The 16,815-nt window shown below is 43.9% G+C and overlaps 3 protein-coding genes across 5 annotated transcripts in view; 1 reads left to right on the forward strand and 2 right to left on the reverse strand.

Annotated features, from left to right (window-relative positions):
* LOC306941911 (protein phosphatase 1 regulatory subunit 37) overlaps positions 1-11,720 on the reverse strand; it is a gene marked incomplete at both ends in the record, with an annotated part of 55,023 nt that extends 43,303 nt beyond the window's left edge. The window contains 2 exons of the mRNA XM_079527549.1: positions 8,960-9,060; positions 11,552-11,720. Of these exons, the coding sequence (XP_079383675.1) occupies positions 8,960-9,060; positions 11,552-11,720 (270 nt within the window). The remainder of the gene's footprint in view (positions 1-8,959; positions 9,061-11,551) is intronic.
* Positions 11,721-15,368: 3,648 nt separating this feature from the next.
* On the reverse strand, positions 15,369-15,902 carry LOC306941912 (NEDD8-conjugating enzyme Ubc12-like; the record flags this gene model as incomplete). The annotated part of the gene is made up of 1 exon (XM_079527550.1): positions 15,369-15,902. Exon 1 carries the CDS (start codon positions 15,864-15,866, stop codon positions 15,369-15,371), a length of 498 nt encoding a protein of 165 aa, XP_079383676.1. The 5' UTR covers positions 15,867-15,902.
* Positions 15,903-16,052: 150 nt separating this feature from the next.
* LOC306942157 (serine/threonine-protein kinase VRK1-like) overlaps positions 16,053-16,815 on the forward strand; it is a 37,151-nt gene continuing 36,388 nt past the window's right edge. The window contains exon 1 of one of the 3 annotated variants that reach the window (XM_079527902.1): positions 16,053-16,178. The gene's annotated coding sequence lies outside the window, so the exon portion shown is untranslated. The remainder of the gene's footprint in view (positions 16,179-16,815) is intronic. The other 2 variants (XM_079527901.1, XM_079527900.1) reach the window with 2 other exon arrangements.

Below are 16,815 nucleotides of genomic sequence, written 5' to 3' on the forward strand. Positions count from 1 at the left end.
TATCGGAGCGCGTGCCGCTAAGGTTATCGGTGCGCGGTGCAGTGCACTCATATTTTCAAGCACTGCGTTGTTTATACAGCAACGGTTCTCAAACCTTTTCATGTCAAGGACCCCCCCCCCCCCCCCAAAAACGATATTTATTTGGCCAGGGACCTCCTCATTTGTGCCATGGGATATACTGACACACAAATAGCAGAGGGCCGCCATTTATATCTGCTATTTTTGATTAGCCATAGTATAAAATATATATGGTTAAAGTGGCTGAGATGATTGTGAACGCTTTATTGACTAATTTTGCATGGGGAGTTCCCCTGGTACCCCTCCGAGGACCCCTGGGGGTCCATGAATGAAGCAATGATTTACAGCACATGGAGTGAGGAATCCGCAGTCATCTTTAGCTGCTCCTGCATGTGCACCCGATTCAGCGGCAGTCTGTTTTTTTTTGTTTTTTCTGACGACCGCAAGTCCAAGGATAGAGGAGAGACCGGATGAAGGAAAGGAGTAGGAGGTAAGGGAGCGACGGAAAGGTATACGGCTATACGCCGTCAGAATGACCTTCGGGGTCAGAGCTCGCCATGCATGAGGTTATATAGGCTACTTACTATCACGGTGACCAAACGTCACCGATTTGGGCGCGGGTTTGTCACGAATTCAAACTGGGTGTCTGGACTCAACAGTCCACCATATCTTTAATACTGTAAAGCAAAACAAGCCAAAATTCCTGTAATGCTCGAATTAGAACAATTCTACAGGTTTCTCTCTCTCAATACTTGAGATCCTCTTCACTATAAACCGCACTCCGTTATAGCCTACATCGGTGTCCCCTAAATTCCCCGGGCCCCGACTAAATGACAAACCGCTGTGACCTTCTTCTTCTTCTTCATTTCCTCCCCCCCCCCCCACACCGCCATTTCTAAAGCGTGGCGTCGTTACAACCGCGCCTGCTATCACCGCGTCTTGCCCTGTAATGAGAGGAGCGACATATGTCCGGCTGTCCTGCTGTTTCCTATAATCCCCCCCCCCCCCCCTCTCCTCTCTCTCTCTCTCTCTCTCTCTCTCTCTCTGTTGCCAGATTGAGAGAGAGAGAAATAAGCACACAGGTCTATGAAAACAAGCCCACAAGAAGCAACTTATATAGGCCAACACATGAGCTCTTTAAACGTCGTACATGCAGATGAGGCGCGTTTGTAAGCTTGTAGATACTGCTATCTTCCCAAAATCAGTGTTGTGTTTTTTTTCAACAGATTTAGATTTAGTCATAGTCTTTTGAATAACACGCCATTTAGTCTTAGTCCTAGCTAGTACTTCTGAAATTGTTTAGTCTAGTCGATTAAATATCTAGTCAACTATAGATATCAAAGTCTTAGTCTTTTTTTTGGTCGTATAATGTTAATGCAGTGTTAATTTGAAAGATTAAGTCTTTGGGCAGTATTATGCGTGTCTTAAGTACCAGGTCTTATTACTTAACTTAAGACCTGGAGGCATGATCAATGCCATTTGGCTATTCTGAGTGGCCAAACAGCATTGACCACGCCTCCAGGTCTTAAGTTAAGTCATAAGACCTGGTACTTAAGACACGCATAATACTGCCCTGTGTCTTTTGAATAACACACCATTTATTTTTAGTCCTACTTTAGTCATCTGAAATTGTTTTGTTTGTCTACTCTTAGGCGACTAAGGTCACATAATTCCCACCTAATACTTCGGTAGACTCGATGCGAATGGGTGGAGAAGTTGGGATTCTTGCATATTTAATTACCTGCGGTTTTGCCTTCACACTGCGCTGTATAACCGCAGCAATTGAAAACACAGCAGGGACCTTATCAATGTGTTCAATTCATAAACTATAGCCCAGTGAAATCTATGGTGTTAAAATTATACTCATAACGTGCATGTGTCGTGCCGTCGGGGACTGGACCTCTCTCTCTCTCTCTCTCCCTGAGCGCGCTCAGCGCACTGAGCACAGACAGACAAAGTCCCTACTTCCCACACAGTGACAGCACTCCATGTTTACGGCACGCACAGACAGACAGACAGAATATTCTGTATGGCTACACAGCTTCGGTCTCCTCATTCGACCATGTCTATCCACGGTAACGGGACATCTTTGCGCTGCGTAAAATATGCCTTCTCCGTCTCCAACTGTGTTTATCTCCTCACCTGCCACATTGTTTGCTTCATTTCCTTTATTTGCTGCGGATTGCATTCCCACCTGCACCGAATCGTAATCAAGTGCGATTGGAAGCGAAGCGAAACCCCCGTTTTTGGTCGGAGTAGAATGCGGTTCTTCTTTGATGCGCATTAGGATTCGAATGATGCTTCACACCTGCCAAACGAAGCGCACTTTCTGACAATGTGCAGCAGGATTCGTTTTAATCGCAGTAAAGCTTTCTGGTGTGAAGGTCACCTAAATGTCAATATGACTAAATAGCAAAAACCTTTTGTCCTTTAATAGTCTTAGAGCAAATTCTGATTTAGTCTTATAGTCTTTTGAACACACCATTTAGATGTAGTGTAGCTTAGTCTATAGTCTTAGTCGGCTAAATTAACCCATTTTGGGCGGGAACCCCTTTTGGTGTTAGCATTATGCTAACACCAAGCGTTATGCTTTAGCTCTTGAAAAATAGCAGATCTACAAGCTCATTTTTTTTTCAAAAATAGCAGACCTACAAGCTCGAAGCGCGCCACTCGGTGGCGCGCTACGAGCTTGTAGGTCTGCTATTTTTGAAAAATCGAAGAACCACTGACATAGAAACATAGCTTTTTCAGAAAACTGTCAGGATTTTTAAAATCTGATCTCAGATCAATATGGATTAAAAACCTTCGTCCTTTGGTCATAGTCTTACTCATATAAATGAACACTTACACTGCTAATAAGCGGACATGGCAACACATGCTCTCTGCTTGTATATTTTGCATATGCAGGAGCCCGCTAACTGAAGGAAAATAGTGTGGCACTTTACACGCAGTGACATTTACCTCGCCAGCTGACTGCGCCGCGACACCGGGGTGCCGGCAATAACAATCAGCATGCACTTAATTTTCGAAGTGGATGAGGGGGGAAAGAAATGGTTTGCTTTAAAAAAAAAAAATGGCACGCAGGCAGGAAGAGCTATATCTTTGCAAGTGTTTGTGCTGTAGAATGGATGCGTGCGTGTGTGCGTGCGTGCATGCGTGCGTGCATGCGTACGTGTGCAAGTAAGCAGACAGGGATCAGTTTATATCTGCAGCGTATATATATATATATACAGTAGGTAGACTTCTGTGCCGTGACGCTAATGCTAATCAAAGGGGCTCATGAGGGAACAGCGGTGGTCCGCACCAAACAGATTGTTATTTCTCATTTCTGGGAGGATTGTCTTTTTTCCCCCTTTTCTCCCCTTTGGGGGATTAAGCAAAAGAAAACAAAGAAAAACATTAGTGGGAATTGGATGTGACCCCATGAATTTATAGAGCTGCATATTGTCATGCTATAGGGGATAAATAATGAAAGTTAAGTTGTGGTAATTGATTTCTCTTCAGTCCACTCAACTGAATAATCTGCAAAAAGGGAAACAACCACTAGCTATTCATCAGAAGGTTTGCCAACATGCAGCTAATTCCTAGCTTATCCTCCCGCACATCACCGGAGGAATTTACTCCTAGTTTTAGCCGCGGCCCGTTTCGGAATCCTTTTTGTGGTCGGATCGGTACGCGGTTGACATTCAAGATTCGAGATTCAACTGAATCCTCCCGTTAATTCAACTCGGAGAGGGAACAAATGTATCCAAATGGACCCGCAAGGGTCCATTTGTATCCTACTCTGAATTACAAATGAATAAATTGACACCGTGTAAGATTAGAAGATGGGAATCCAGACAACTTGAATTTCTAGGAGGGCCCAATTGTCACGTGCAACCTTAACAGCTCTGCGACCAAGCTGAACCAAATGGGGGAAATTAAAAAATAAAATGAAATGATTCAACTAATCACACGCGTATTAAACTTGCCTAGAAAAATCACACCTGTGTGAACTGAGCGGTTATATACTGTTATTGTTATAGGTACTGAACTCCTGTACTACTCCAAAAGTGCAAAGTTGCAAACCCCTGCAGGTCACACAGCGCTAGCCGCCCAACAGTGCCACCCCAGGTCACAGAGCGCTACTGCAGCTGTCCGTGCTGAAATGGACATAGGCCTATACAGTTACGGACACACACACACACACACACACACACACACACACACATGCAAATATCTCTCCCCCCTCCTTGCCAACGCTTTTGGTGTGGCAGAGAGATGCCCGCCCGACGTTGATCTGCAATTATTACGTTCGTAATCACAGCTCTGCTGCTGAGAAAATAGAATAAAGGTATACGCGTCGCAGGCCTCGGATGTTTGGGCAAAAAATTAAACGCAGCTATAGCTGCTTTGATTAAGCGCCCCCCACCACCCACCGCAACCCCCCCCCCTCCCACCCCCCAAACCTCTCATTGTTTACCACTATGAAGATGTCACCGTAAGCAATGCATGCTTTATCCACTTAGAACTGTTCAGAGAAGCAGTAAAAAAAAAGAAAAGGACCCCCCCCCCCCCCCCGGGTACAATAATAATAAATAAAGTAAAATAAAGGCTTTAAATAGTCTTCAACCGTCGTCGTCCTCGGGGGAATCACCGCCCTCTCTTCTGTGCAAAGACCTAATTTAATAAATTTGCTCTTTAAGCACCGAGTCTTAATTTTTTGCATTCTCTTATTACGGATTCACTCACATGTGCTCCCCCCCCCCCTCCCCCTCCCTCCCCCCTTTGGTCTAAATATCACCCTTCTCGGCTAACTGCCTAACCATACACGTTTACTCGTCGGGGCGACCACCTCCGCTCCACTCGGAATGCATTTGGGGGTTCATTAGCACCTCGGAGATAATAGGGCGTCTGCACCGACTAATGTAAGCACTTGCTAAGTCTCTAATTTTTCCACAAATAATTCCCCTTGATCTTAGCTGGAATTTATGCAGTGGGGGGGGGGGGGTTAGAGAGCTATGTTCTTTAACACGGCCAGTGAAGTAAGTAAGTACATAAAATGAATTATAAATGGTGGAGTGTATATGTGTTTCAAGTGTGCCTTGCCTATAAACGAGTGTGTGCGTGCGTGCATGAGTGCGTGCGTGCGTGCGTGCATGTCTGTGTGTGTTAATGAAGTACATTTACTTAAGTACTGTATACTTATAAGTACAATGGTGAGGTACCATATTTGTAGCCTGGCTAATAAGCCAGACCGAATCAGCCGTTGGCAAAAAGAAATTGCCTGCCGGCGGATTACGGTCTGGAGAGGCTCAATTGTACGCCCATTTCCTACACCAGAGAACTGGTGTGGCCAATCGGGACACGGTATGCAATATGGGCGGGCTTTGGTACAGTGACGTTCAATGCTTGAGACCTTTGACTGACAGTAGCTCTAACCAATTGCGTCAAAGAGAAAATGTTTGAACCCGCTACCCGGGAAACAAGATCCATACACAGCATCTCCAGACTCAAATACCACACAACAGTGTGATTTGAGTCTGGCTTATTAGCCAGGCTACCATATTTGCACTTCATATATATATTCCAATTTCCAATATTTTTACTTCTACTCCATTACATCTCGGATCAAAATATTGTACTTTTATTCCACTACATTTATTTGAAAACTTTAGTTATACTAGTTACTTTTGATTATTATTACAAAACATGCATTAACCACTTCAGCCCTATATACATTTCGGCCATTCAAAAGTAGCAATCTTATTATGAGCTTGTATACCAGCTATTGTCAAATTATTTTTATACATTTATACATTTGAAAACTTGAAAAACACCGCTGGAAGAAACTGCAGTCACTCAATGTTAATAATAGTATGTGTAGTAGATCAGGGGTTCTCAACCCGTGGGTCGCGACCCCTCGGGGGGTCGCCAAATTATTTTAGGGGGTCCCCAAATTATTTTCAAAAAAATACAAGCTCGTAGCGTGCCACTCGGTGGCGCGCTATGAGCTTGTAGATCTGCTATTTTTCAATAGCTAAATTATAACAATGCTTAAAACACCAAAAGGGGTTCCCGCCCAAAATGGTTTAAGGTTATTGTAGCAGTCAATTTATATTGGGGGTCGGGAGGGGGCGGGGCGGGGGTCCCGAGACATTGCCAAAGTATTTCCGGGGGTCCCCGGCCAAAAACGTTGAGAACCCCTGTAGTAGATAACAGTAGCACAATTTGAAAATTGCACCCTATGGCCAAAACAATAATGAAGTCTGTGTGGGTTTGACTGGATTGTTGAATTCCTACAATGACCATAATGCTTTGCTGCACTGCCCCTCCTTGTGGAGAGAATTCAATAATTTGAGTAGGGCTACTTTTTCCGCCACTGATAGTGTGATCCATTTTGTGAGTGTGCGTGTGTAACTACACTGTATTTGTGAGGTCCAAATGTCTCCACAAGTATAGTAGACATTGAGAACAATATTGTTCTCGTCCTCAGAAAATAAAATAAGATTCAAAGCGTTACGCTTTGAAGAAATTAGTAATAACCCAAAAGAATTGTAAAATCATGCATTCATAAAATTAAAATAAACATTCTTGTCCCCACGCATATAGGAGTTATACAAATGTGTGTGTGTGTATGTGTATGTGTGTATGTGTATGTGTATGTGTATGTGTATGTGTATGTGTATGTGTATGTGTATGTGTATGTGTATGTGTATGTGTATGTGTATGTGTATACATACACATGTGTATGTGCATGTGCATGTGCATGTGCATGTGCATGTGCATGTGCATGTGCATGTGCATGTGCATGTGCATGTGCATGTGTATGTGCGTGCGTGCGTGCGTGCGTGCGCGCGTGCGTGTGCATGCGTGGTCCAACTTTACCAATCTCACGTTTTGTTTGTTTTTGTTTACAGCTGTGCCATTATTTGCAATCCCACCAAGTTCAATTCCACATAGCGGTTAACCTGCTCTTAGCCTCTTGTTTGGAGTGGGGATGCCGTTCACATTTTTGCTGCAATAAATCTGATTGAGGCTGATTGAATGAAATGATTCAAATTACCCAAGGAATTTTAATGTGTACATGTGTGTATGTGCTCAGTCACTCGCTGCACCCATGCAGTACACACACACGCACACGCACGCACGCACGCACACACACACGCACACGCACACACAAATTAAGTTTGTACGCTAACGCTGGGGCTTGTCTATGTCTGTCCGTTCTTGCAGTTGCAAGGTAGTCTTCTTGATCATGAATGCATGTTACCGTCAGACAATGTTTTGACTGACATATAGGCTTTCGTTTCGTTTTGTCCCCAACGCGCGATCCAAGGGTAACTGTACAAATGGGACTTTACAGTGTAGATAGGAGTCCTCCTCCCTGGCCTGTGTGTGTCTGTGTGTTAAGGTGGTTGCACACTGGACACGTTTTTCGGAAAACCGACGGAAAAACGCGGCTAAAAATCTGAAAAAAACGTGTCCAGTGTGCAACCACCTTTAGGCTGTGCAACAGTGACACTTGGTGGTGAACAAACGCTATAACGCAATTTCCGTGCTCGGACACAGCCAGGGACAAGACCCAGGGACACAGCCACACACATTGCTGTCTATATAGGAGTGGTTGCACCACTAAAAAAAAAAGAAAAACATGGGGGTCTGCATGTGGCCTAATTAATGCATATCAAACTGAATTGGTCCTCGAAATTAAAATGGTTGATTACTGGTCCAATCTCGGGGGATTCCAGTGCTCTACATGTTGTTGTTCAACAGTATAGCGCTCTTTAAATACATTTAAACTGGGTGTTTGCAAGCATACTGTGTGTGTGTGATGCGTGTGTGTGCATGTGATGTGCGTGTGTGCGTGCGTGCGTGAGCGAGTGCACACATGTAGGGGGCGGAGGGCTTGCGTTTTTCTTTTAGTCTCGTATATAAACTCCTTGGAGATCGATTCCTTTTGTGCGTGACATTATACATCATTGTACAGTACCACAATTATTTTAGGAGCAGATTTGCTGATGCCGCAGAAGAGAATAAAAGGCTTTCCAAACGCTAGTTTCACTTTTGTAGAAGGGCATGTTCACTTTTCAGCGCGCACGCCTCCATGTATAGGAGCCCAGCAAGCGGCCAAACCCCATGCAGCAAGCAGCTAGCTACCATGGGGATCTGTTGTCACCATTGGCATTCAGTGTTTTTCCACTCCCATCTCAATTATTGATCATTACAAACAGGGAAAATGTGACCAATGGCCACTAGCAGGCACTTCATTTTCTACACATTTCTGTTCTCCCCCTGGCCCAGACCTAGCCTAAGATTTAGACTCTCATAGATGTATTTTATCGATTCTGACAAAATGTCAGAATCGATCAAATACATCTATGAGAGTCTAAATCATGTTTTAGGGGGGGAAAAAACAAATTTGCATTGTGTTGCTATAGGTGATGATGTCAACAGTGCGCGCCATCTTGAATTTCTCATGCACCCGCGCCCACTGTGTTTCTTCCAACAACACACACAGTGAACGTAACATTTGTAACAACCGGTCGCGGGTTTTGGTTCAAAATAAGGCTAAAAACGGGGGAGGGGGGGGGGGGGTGGGTGGATCCTGGCAGTATACGAGATCAATGAAGTAATCCTTTGCCACTCGATTTGCCACTCACTTCATTATTGTAGAACGGCTATTTTCACTACTTCTTAATTTTTTTTTTCCATAATTCATGGTATTTCTTTTTTTTCTTTTATTCCTTCAAAATAATCATTTTGTTTTCAATTCATGAAAATGTTAGCTTTTTTGTCAACGTTATTTTTTTTGATAATGATTAAAAACTAAATGTAGGAAACGAAACAAAATGAAGGGACCCATAGAGATGCGTCCGCGGCCCACACATGGGTCCCGACCCAGTGTTTGGGAACCAGTGATAGAAAGTGCACAGATGTCTCTCTATACAGTGTACTGTACCTTGAGCTGCTCCAGAACGAGGTTCCGGGGTTCCACCTGGTGTCTGTCGCAGCTGCGGCGGTAGGCCAGGCTTACCTCTGTCAAGGTGAGGCTGCTGTCAACTAAAACAGAATAATACACTCATTTAGCGCCTTAATGTCACTCGTGTGCCACAGAGAGCCAATGGCTCACATTCAAAAGTGTGGGGGGTGGGCTCGGAAAGTGCCATACGGTAATGTGTGCTGTGCGTGTGTGCGTGTGTGCGTGCGTGCGGCGCGCGCGCGTGCGTGGCAGTCAATGGGAGAGAGTGAGGAAGGACGTGCAGACGAAGACGATGGAAGTCTGTCTGCGTGGTAAATCAACCAATCAGGCGGCCCCCGATTCATCACCCGTTCGTCGCCTTGCGGGGATGTAATGAGCTTCCAGATGTGAATCCTATAGAGAGGCTCCAGGAGATTGAGACGTACTATAGGAATCGCTTTGATCTTTGAGTGTCCTACACAAAACCTTCCATGGCACACGATGTCTAATTAGCGGTGGTGGAAATGACTGATTGATCGGATACTTTAGTAACAGCTCTGCCTGCCTGTCTGCGAATATTGGTATACGATTATACAATGGTGCTAAAAGGATAACACACAAAGCCCGAAGAGGCTGTATTCAAGATCATCGAGACCTTTTAAATACATATGGTAATATTCCATAATATAAGACACCATCAACGCTATTATAGTAGCAATACAACATAGCAATACTACATGTACAGTAAGCTACTCATTGTTTTTCACCTTTTTAAAAGTGGCAATATAACAATACAGTAATACTGTTACAAAAAAAGGGAAACACATTTGGCATGAAAATATACTTCAGTAGCCTACCAAAGTATAAAGTACTACAATGTTTCAAAACGTGTCTTTTAAAAAAAGAAAATAGCTGATCTATGAGCTCACAACATGTCACATGGCACATTGCGAGGTCAGCTATTTTCGAATAGTAGCTAGCTATATAAAATAGGGGTTACGGTAAGTGGTTAATGTGTAGGCTAGGTTTTGTAATAATAATCTAAATGTGCAAAATCCACTTCTTTCCTCAGATATTGAGTCAGCTGAGGCGCCCGCTCGCCTAGTGGTCCGGGTATATATGATGGCACATATAGGCTCTGTCTGGCCTGACAGCGCGTTGCGTGTTCGAGTCCCGTTGACGACCTTTGCTGCATGTCTCCCCCCGTCTCTCTCTCCACCTCTGTCGCCGTGCGACACATTGTGAGCTTGTCTGCTATTTTCAAATGGCCAAAATAGGCCTATCTCACAGCATTTCCCCACCCCCTTTTTACGCCCCCTTTTGGAGATAGTGGTCCATAGGCTTCCATGTTAAAAGAGATATTTTCACAAGCCACAAACTACCATTTTGTAAAGGTAAGGTTTATTCTACTTATTTGAGTTGTGTTTTCTTCATATTATTATCGGTCTTTGACATTTTAACATTAGGAAATGTACTTAGATTCTCCAGAGAAAAAAAAGTGTAAATGCCTAATGTTAAATGACACCACTATCTACCGGAAGTGGGCGTGGAAAGGGGGCTGTGAGATAGGCCTATATAGGGCTGAAGTAAGTGGTTATAGAGTGCTTTGTAGTAGTAACTATAGTAATTAGTAACTAAAGTTTTCATACAATTCTAGAGGAGTAAAAGTACGATATTTTCCTCTGAGATGTAGTGGAGTAGAAGTAAAAATATTGAAAGTTGTAATTATTTGACACCACTGTTTGCTAGAATAGTTCCAGACAGTGGAAGGACAGACAGACCAGAGCCTCTTTTAGAAGGCCTTTGCTTGGACTATATCCAATCATGTGGATCTCAGGATATACTCATGGGAACCGCGTGGGTCCCATTTGTATCTCGGACTTGGACAGCCTGTGAGATCAGTCATCTATCTATGATGCCAGTTGGCTATATGCTCAGTGGTGGATAAAGTACTTCATTGTTTTACTTAAGTAAAATAATCAATCCCCCGCTAGACTACATGCAGTTGCATGTATACAGTAAGTGTAGGAGTGGATAGCAGATTAAGCATGTATTTATCTATTTGTTTTTTGAGGGGTGCTAGCCCCTCCAATACATGCCTTTTGAAGATTACATCATATGGCAACCAAGTCTATGGGCTATTTCATGTTTGTTCAGAGCATTTATTTTTGCTATAGCTCCTCCTATGCCCATCTTTGTTTGTTTGTGTGAAAACAATCACGCTGATTTGATTGGCTGATCACCCCGTAGTGTTGATTTGATTGGCTGAGCAAGGTACAAAGGTGAGGGCAGAAAAGTGATTGGCCGGAATGACATTTGTGATGATTTGATTGGCAGGGTACGGAAGAACGTGATGCATGATGATAAGAGTGCCCCTCACTTCACACGGGTGTGATTTTTTTTTACAATTGATTGAATTGATTAGTTTACCATTGTATTGATATTTTTAGGTAGATGTGTGTGGGGGAGCGACAGACAGACAGACAGACAGACAGACAGACAGACAGACACAGACAGACAGACAGACAGACAGACAGACAGACAGACAGACAGACAGACAGACAGACAGACAGACAGACAGAGAAAACGTACCATTTCGGTCTGTGTTCTTGTGCTCGGCGAAGCCCGATACGATTTGCTCATCCGGAGGGAAAGTCACACGCTTTTCACCTTTGACCTTCCCCTTCCCCTGGCTCTTGTTTGGACTCTCTGCCCCTCGGTTGTCCTGCTCGTCATTCTCTTTGTCACTGCGCCCGGTCATCTTTCAATATTTAGGAGTCCATCGCGTATTAAGCCTTGTTCTTCTGCCGCGGAGGAGGAATTCCTAAAGGCAACAACAAACGAGTCTTGTTCGCCTCGAGCAGTGGTGGCCGCTCTCCGTGTCATGGGTCAAGGAAGTTATATGAAAGCAATCCTCCGTTCAGTTGTCACGAGAAATGTCTACGACATTTGACGCACAAAATAGTTGTGCCTGCATTTGTTCCCCTGGGTCTACAGTGCGCGCTCTCTGTTCTCTAGTGGCACTTGGAAAGACAAAGACTCTAGGGGAACAATATCTTATTCATGAGTTTAGTTGCCCGGGCCGCAAGTGAAACCCAATATGTTCCTATCGAATGACAGATTGGAAAAGAAAAAGAAAAACGTTCACATGCATTCCCTACTATTCAGCATATTGTTGCTGTCGGATTAGATACCTTGTCAGAAACTGTTCATTATCTGGAAGTGGGGGGAAAAAATAACCCATGTTCCAATCGATCCAATGCGGTTATTGTTTAGTAAAAAATCACACCCGTGTGAACTGAGTGGTGCAAGGTCTTATATAGCCTGATCAGCTGTGGTCTGACGTAATGTCAGTGACCATGGCAACCATGCTCACTTGTACACGTACAGGTACACACATACATAGACACATAGACACATATATATAGCCTGGCTAGTGGCTAATAAGCCAGACTCAAATCACACTGTCGTGTGTTATTTGAGTCTGGAGATGCTGTGTATGGATCTTGTTTCCCGGGGGGCGGGTTCAAACATTTTCTCTTTGACGCAATTGGTCAGAGCTACTTTCAGTCAAAGGTCTCAAGCATTGAACGTCACTGTACCAAAGCCCGCCCATATTGCATACCGTGTCCCGATTGGCCACACCAGTTCTCTGGTGTAGGAAATGGGCGTACAATTGAGCCTCTCCAGACCGTAATCCGCCGGCAGGCAATTTTCTTTTTGCCAACGGCTGATTCGGTCTGGCTTATTAGCCAGGCTAACATAGATACAGACAAAGCTGGTTGTTGGAGTGGTTTGCACCACTCAAAAACCGTTAGTTATTTTCATTGGTTAAATATTTATAAAACCCACAGAGAGACTTAACCCCTTCCAAGCTGGTGTCCCTATGTAGGGGGCAGGCCATTATAGGTGAGGATTATCAAAATAAATTCAAAAGTAGTGAAAATAGCCACAATCAACATCAAGGGTTCCCAAACTTTTCTGGTGGCGAACCCCCAAAAATAAACATATTTGAACTGGGGACCCCCAAAGTAAACACAATTGATAGTGTTGTAGTACTCGAGTCCAAATTTTCATTTACTCTGTCTCGTCTCGCTCTCACCCATAACTTAATTATGCAGATAATAATTATTTCAAAACCGGACAGCCAATCAAATCACAAATGTGGTACACGCAGACACTCAAAGCTGGGCATAGGCCCTCAAAGAAATTCCCCAAAAAGCAAACAGAAAACAAAATTCAATGATTTTTTTCAGTAATTTCATGAATCTGTGATTATCACCGGACACACGTCGTCGTACTGATGTCATACATAGACTGACCTGGACTCCATATTAGATGGACACAGGAAGACGGATACAGAGACATATGTGGCCATAAAAGGGACACAGACAGGCATCGGCCTATTTTATTATTCAAGATCCCAATACATGTGGCCTGCCTGAGACATCAGTCATGTATGACATACAGTATCTGTGACGCACGAGTCCATATTTGTGCTAGGTTTCAACCTGATCTGACCCTCTTTTACTCATATTTGGGCAAGTCTGTGGGGCGAGTCATTACACTTTTAGGCAAGGTTTCAGTCCGATCTGACTGCCGTTGACTTCCATTTTAAAATTATTAAAGCTAAAGTAAATATATTTTAAATTGCACTTGTGTGAACCCCCTCACTTCTTGAAACAAACATTGTACTCTAAACAAACATTTGATTGATTGATTGATTAATTTATTAACAGATTGGAGAATTACAGTACATTTCAAGCACAACTCAATACAAAACTGTTAACGACACCATCAAGTATTACACTTGTTTACAATAGGGCCCACCATGTTCAATTCATCATAACAATTAGAGACGTACAAATATACTCTTCTATAGAAGAAAACAGGAAAAAAACAGGAAATCATCATAGAGGAGGTAAAAAGGGGGATTCAGGTTTTACGGGGGCCAGTTTTGAATTGCAGCCGTCCGTAGGTTCCCTTTGAGAGTGGTTTTGAAGGAGTCAAGGGATTCGCATGTCTTAATGACTGTTGGTAGGACGTTCCACATTTTGGTGGCATAGGAGCGAAAAAAAATGTGTCCCTTTGTGTTGAATCTGAGTTGCACATGGTTTGTTGAGCTCCCTCTGGTGTTATGGGTGTGGACTTCGTTGACACATTTAAAGTCATAGACTTGGCTGCCACATGACATCATGTGGGGTGCTGTTTTTTTTACATCATCATTCAAAGTCCATAGATTTGACTGTCATATGACGCAATTTCTGAAAGCTATAGACTTTGGAGGGGCTAGCGCTCCTCAAAATATATAGCCTACACAAAATGTGAGAGTACTATGAATGAAGTAGGCTACCATTGAGGTACTTCCCTAGCCTACTGGCAGCGTGCACAAGTTTTCTGCTGAACAGCCCAGCAGTTTGCAAGATTATCCCCAGACAGACAAACACACACACAGGCAAAAACATAATCTCCCCCATTGCTTACGGTAAGGTATATTTAAAAAAAATCACACTCGTGAGAAGTGAGCGGTGCCTTTCATCACAATGGTGACATCTGATGATGTCACGACATGATGTCACGGACATTCCGTGCTCAAACGGACATTCCGAGCTCAAACAGACAGACAGACAGACAGACATGCTATACACACAAAGCTATGCATTGGAGCGGCTGCACCGCTAAAGAAATGTATGTTACAAAAGAAAAAGAAAAAAATGCATGTTGGTTAATAGGATTTACACCCACACCCACCCGCCTTCTTTGCTGCAAGGTCAACACAAATCTCTCCTGCCTTTCCTGGCTCTCTCTCTCAATGTCACCACTATACAAAAAAAAGGTGAGGCCTAGTGACATTTAACAACTTGTTGATTGGCCCAAGTAAATGTATTAATTAATTAAAGTTATTTGGGGGGCATTACTGATGGTCACAGTTTAGAGAGACAGTAAACAGGGAGTGACATGCAGAAAATAATCTTCCCGGCCCCCGGGAATAGAATTTAGCACTTGCTGTCAGGCATTAGAGTGCCTATGTCGTATTTTTTATTTGTATTTTTAAGTTAAGTTTAGTTTCAAGTTGAGTTAATTGTTTTAGTATTGTAGCATTCTATTCTTAATTGTGTGTGTTGTTTAACCTGGTGCCCCCAGTTATGTGCAAACTGAAGAGGGAGATGAATTGTCCTTTTTTTTGTTTTTTTATATCAGGTCCGGGGACCACCAGGGGTTCAAATGGTTCAAACTCAGTGAACACGTGGACGTCATGAACGAATTTTACCGTGTAGATTCTGGCATGATAATACCACTGCCGCTGAGCAAGGCATACGCAAAGGTTATTTTTGGTTGTTGGTTGGCTGGTGGGGGTGATGGCAGCCTACTGTATGCTCTGCCGGCGACTAGGGAGGTTAAGAAGGCACTATCTAGCACTAGCATCCTTCAGAGACCGCTGAACATTCTTCTCAAACTCCTTCTTGTTCGTCTTCAGGAGCTCTGCCGCCTCCTTGTTCAGCGGGTCGTCCGGGTTAGGCTCTAGCAACAGGTGCTGGAGACCTATGATGATGGTGTTCAGCGACAACACGGGCTTCCAGTCCTCCCGTAGGATATTTAGGCAAACATTTCCTTCAAGGTCGATGTTGGGGTGAAACACCTTGGTCTCGCACTTCACCTTGGGAGGATCGTGGGGATAACCCAGTCCAACCTTGAAGCTGAAGATGAATTTGCCGCCCTTGTAAAAACCTTCATCTGGCTGGATGGTGAGTTTGCAGTTGAGCAGGTCGTCAGGATCTGGGAAATCGAGTGAGCAAGTCTTTGTCTTGGTCATCTCGTTGATGTCTTTCTGGATTCGGAGATGGGCTGCCTTGGCTTTGGCACCGCCGCCTCTGGCTGTCTTGACCCCTAGTCCCAGTTTGAACATATTTCACACAAGTTGTGGATTATAATTTAGTTGGATATTATAGTATATTTCTGTCCCTTCTTATGTGAACTTGGTGAAATACGAGGGGCGACTACAATGATTCTAGAGGCCAATACGCTGCAAACTGACTGAGCGCCGCTGTTTTATTTCGACGATGACGTCGGCGGTAGTAGCGCGTGCGGTGACGTCAGAGACAGTTGACCAATACAAGTCGTGACGCCGGTGACGGCTCTGCGTTGACTTTTGCGGGAAGTTCGGTGGAGCAGTTGTAGGAATATCAACTTGGTGACAGCAACACGGTGACGGTAAAAGGTTCGCATTTCAGCGTTTATTCGTACACCACACAGTGCTGCATATTATTAACATGACTCTAATCTCAATCACGGAAGTGTCCCCGACGGCCTAACTTTAACTGGCCACCGGTAGCTAACGTTAGCTATATGCTCGCTCTGTTTGTGGCTAGTTTACTTTGCCTCTAGGGTGTAACGTGAATTAACCCATGTCTTTAACTGGAACTTTAAATAAATTGACACAGTTGGACTTGGATAGTTGTGGTTATTGTAGCCTACGTAAACTAAACTGTGTCGCTTGTTTTAAATTAAAAGGCACGCATTGGCTACAAGAAGCTATAGGCTGGGGGGGTTCGTTTCGACTTTCCAGCTTGCGCATCCGGTCTGGATACTAGAATTCGGATACGAAAGTGGTTTGTCTGCTTGCCTTGGTGTGTGTGTGTGGAAATGGAAGGATGCCGTGTTGGGGTGGGCGGGCTGTAGACCGGATGACACTGGCTGAACATGGAATGGAAACCAACAACAAGGCGTACAGGCTGCTTTTTTTCATGGCAAAGAGAATAAAAAACACGTTAATAAAATGGCTTTTCACGAGGGCGTTTTGAAGTTGAGCATCTTGTTCGTTCACGTGAGGCGACGTCTTGTATCAGCTGCAAGTT

This window comes from Electrona antarctica (assembly GCF_951216825.1).
Source record: "Electrona antarctica genome assembly, chromosome: 18".
In the NCBI taxonomy this organism is placed as follows: Eukaryota; Metazoa; Chordata; class Actinopteri; order Myctophiformes; family Myctophidae; genus Electrona; species Electrona antarctica.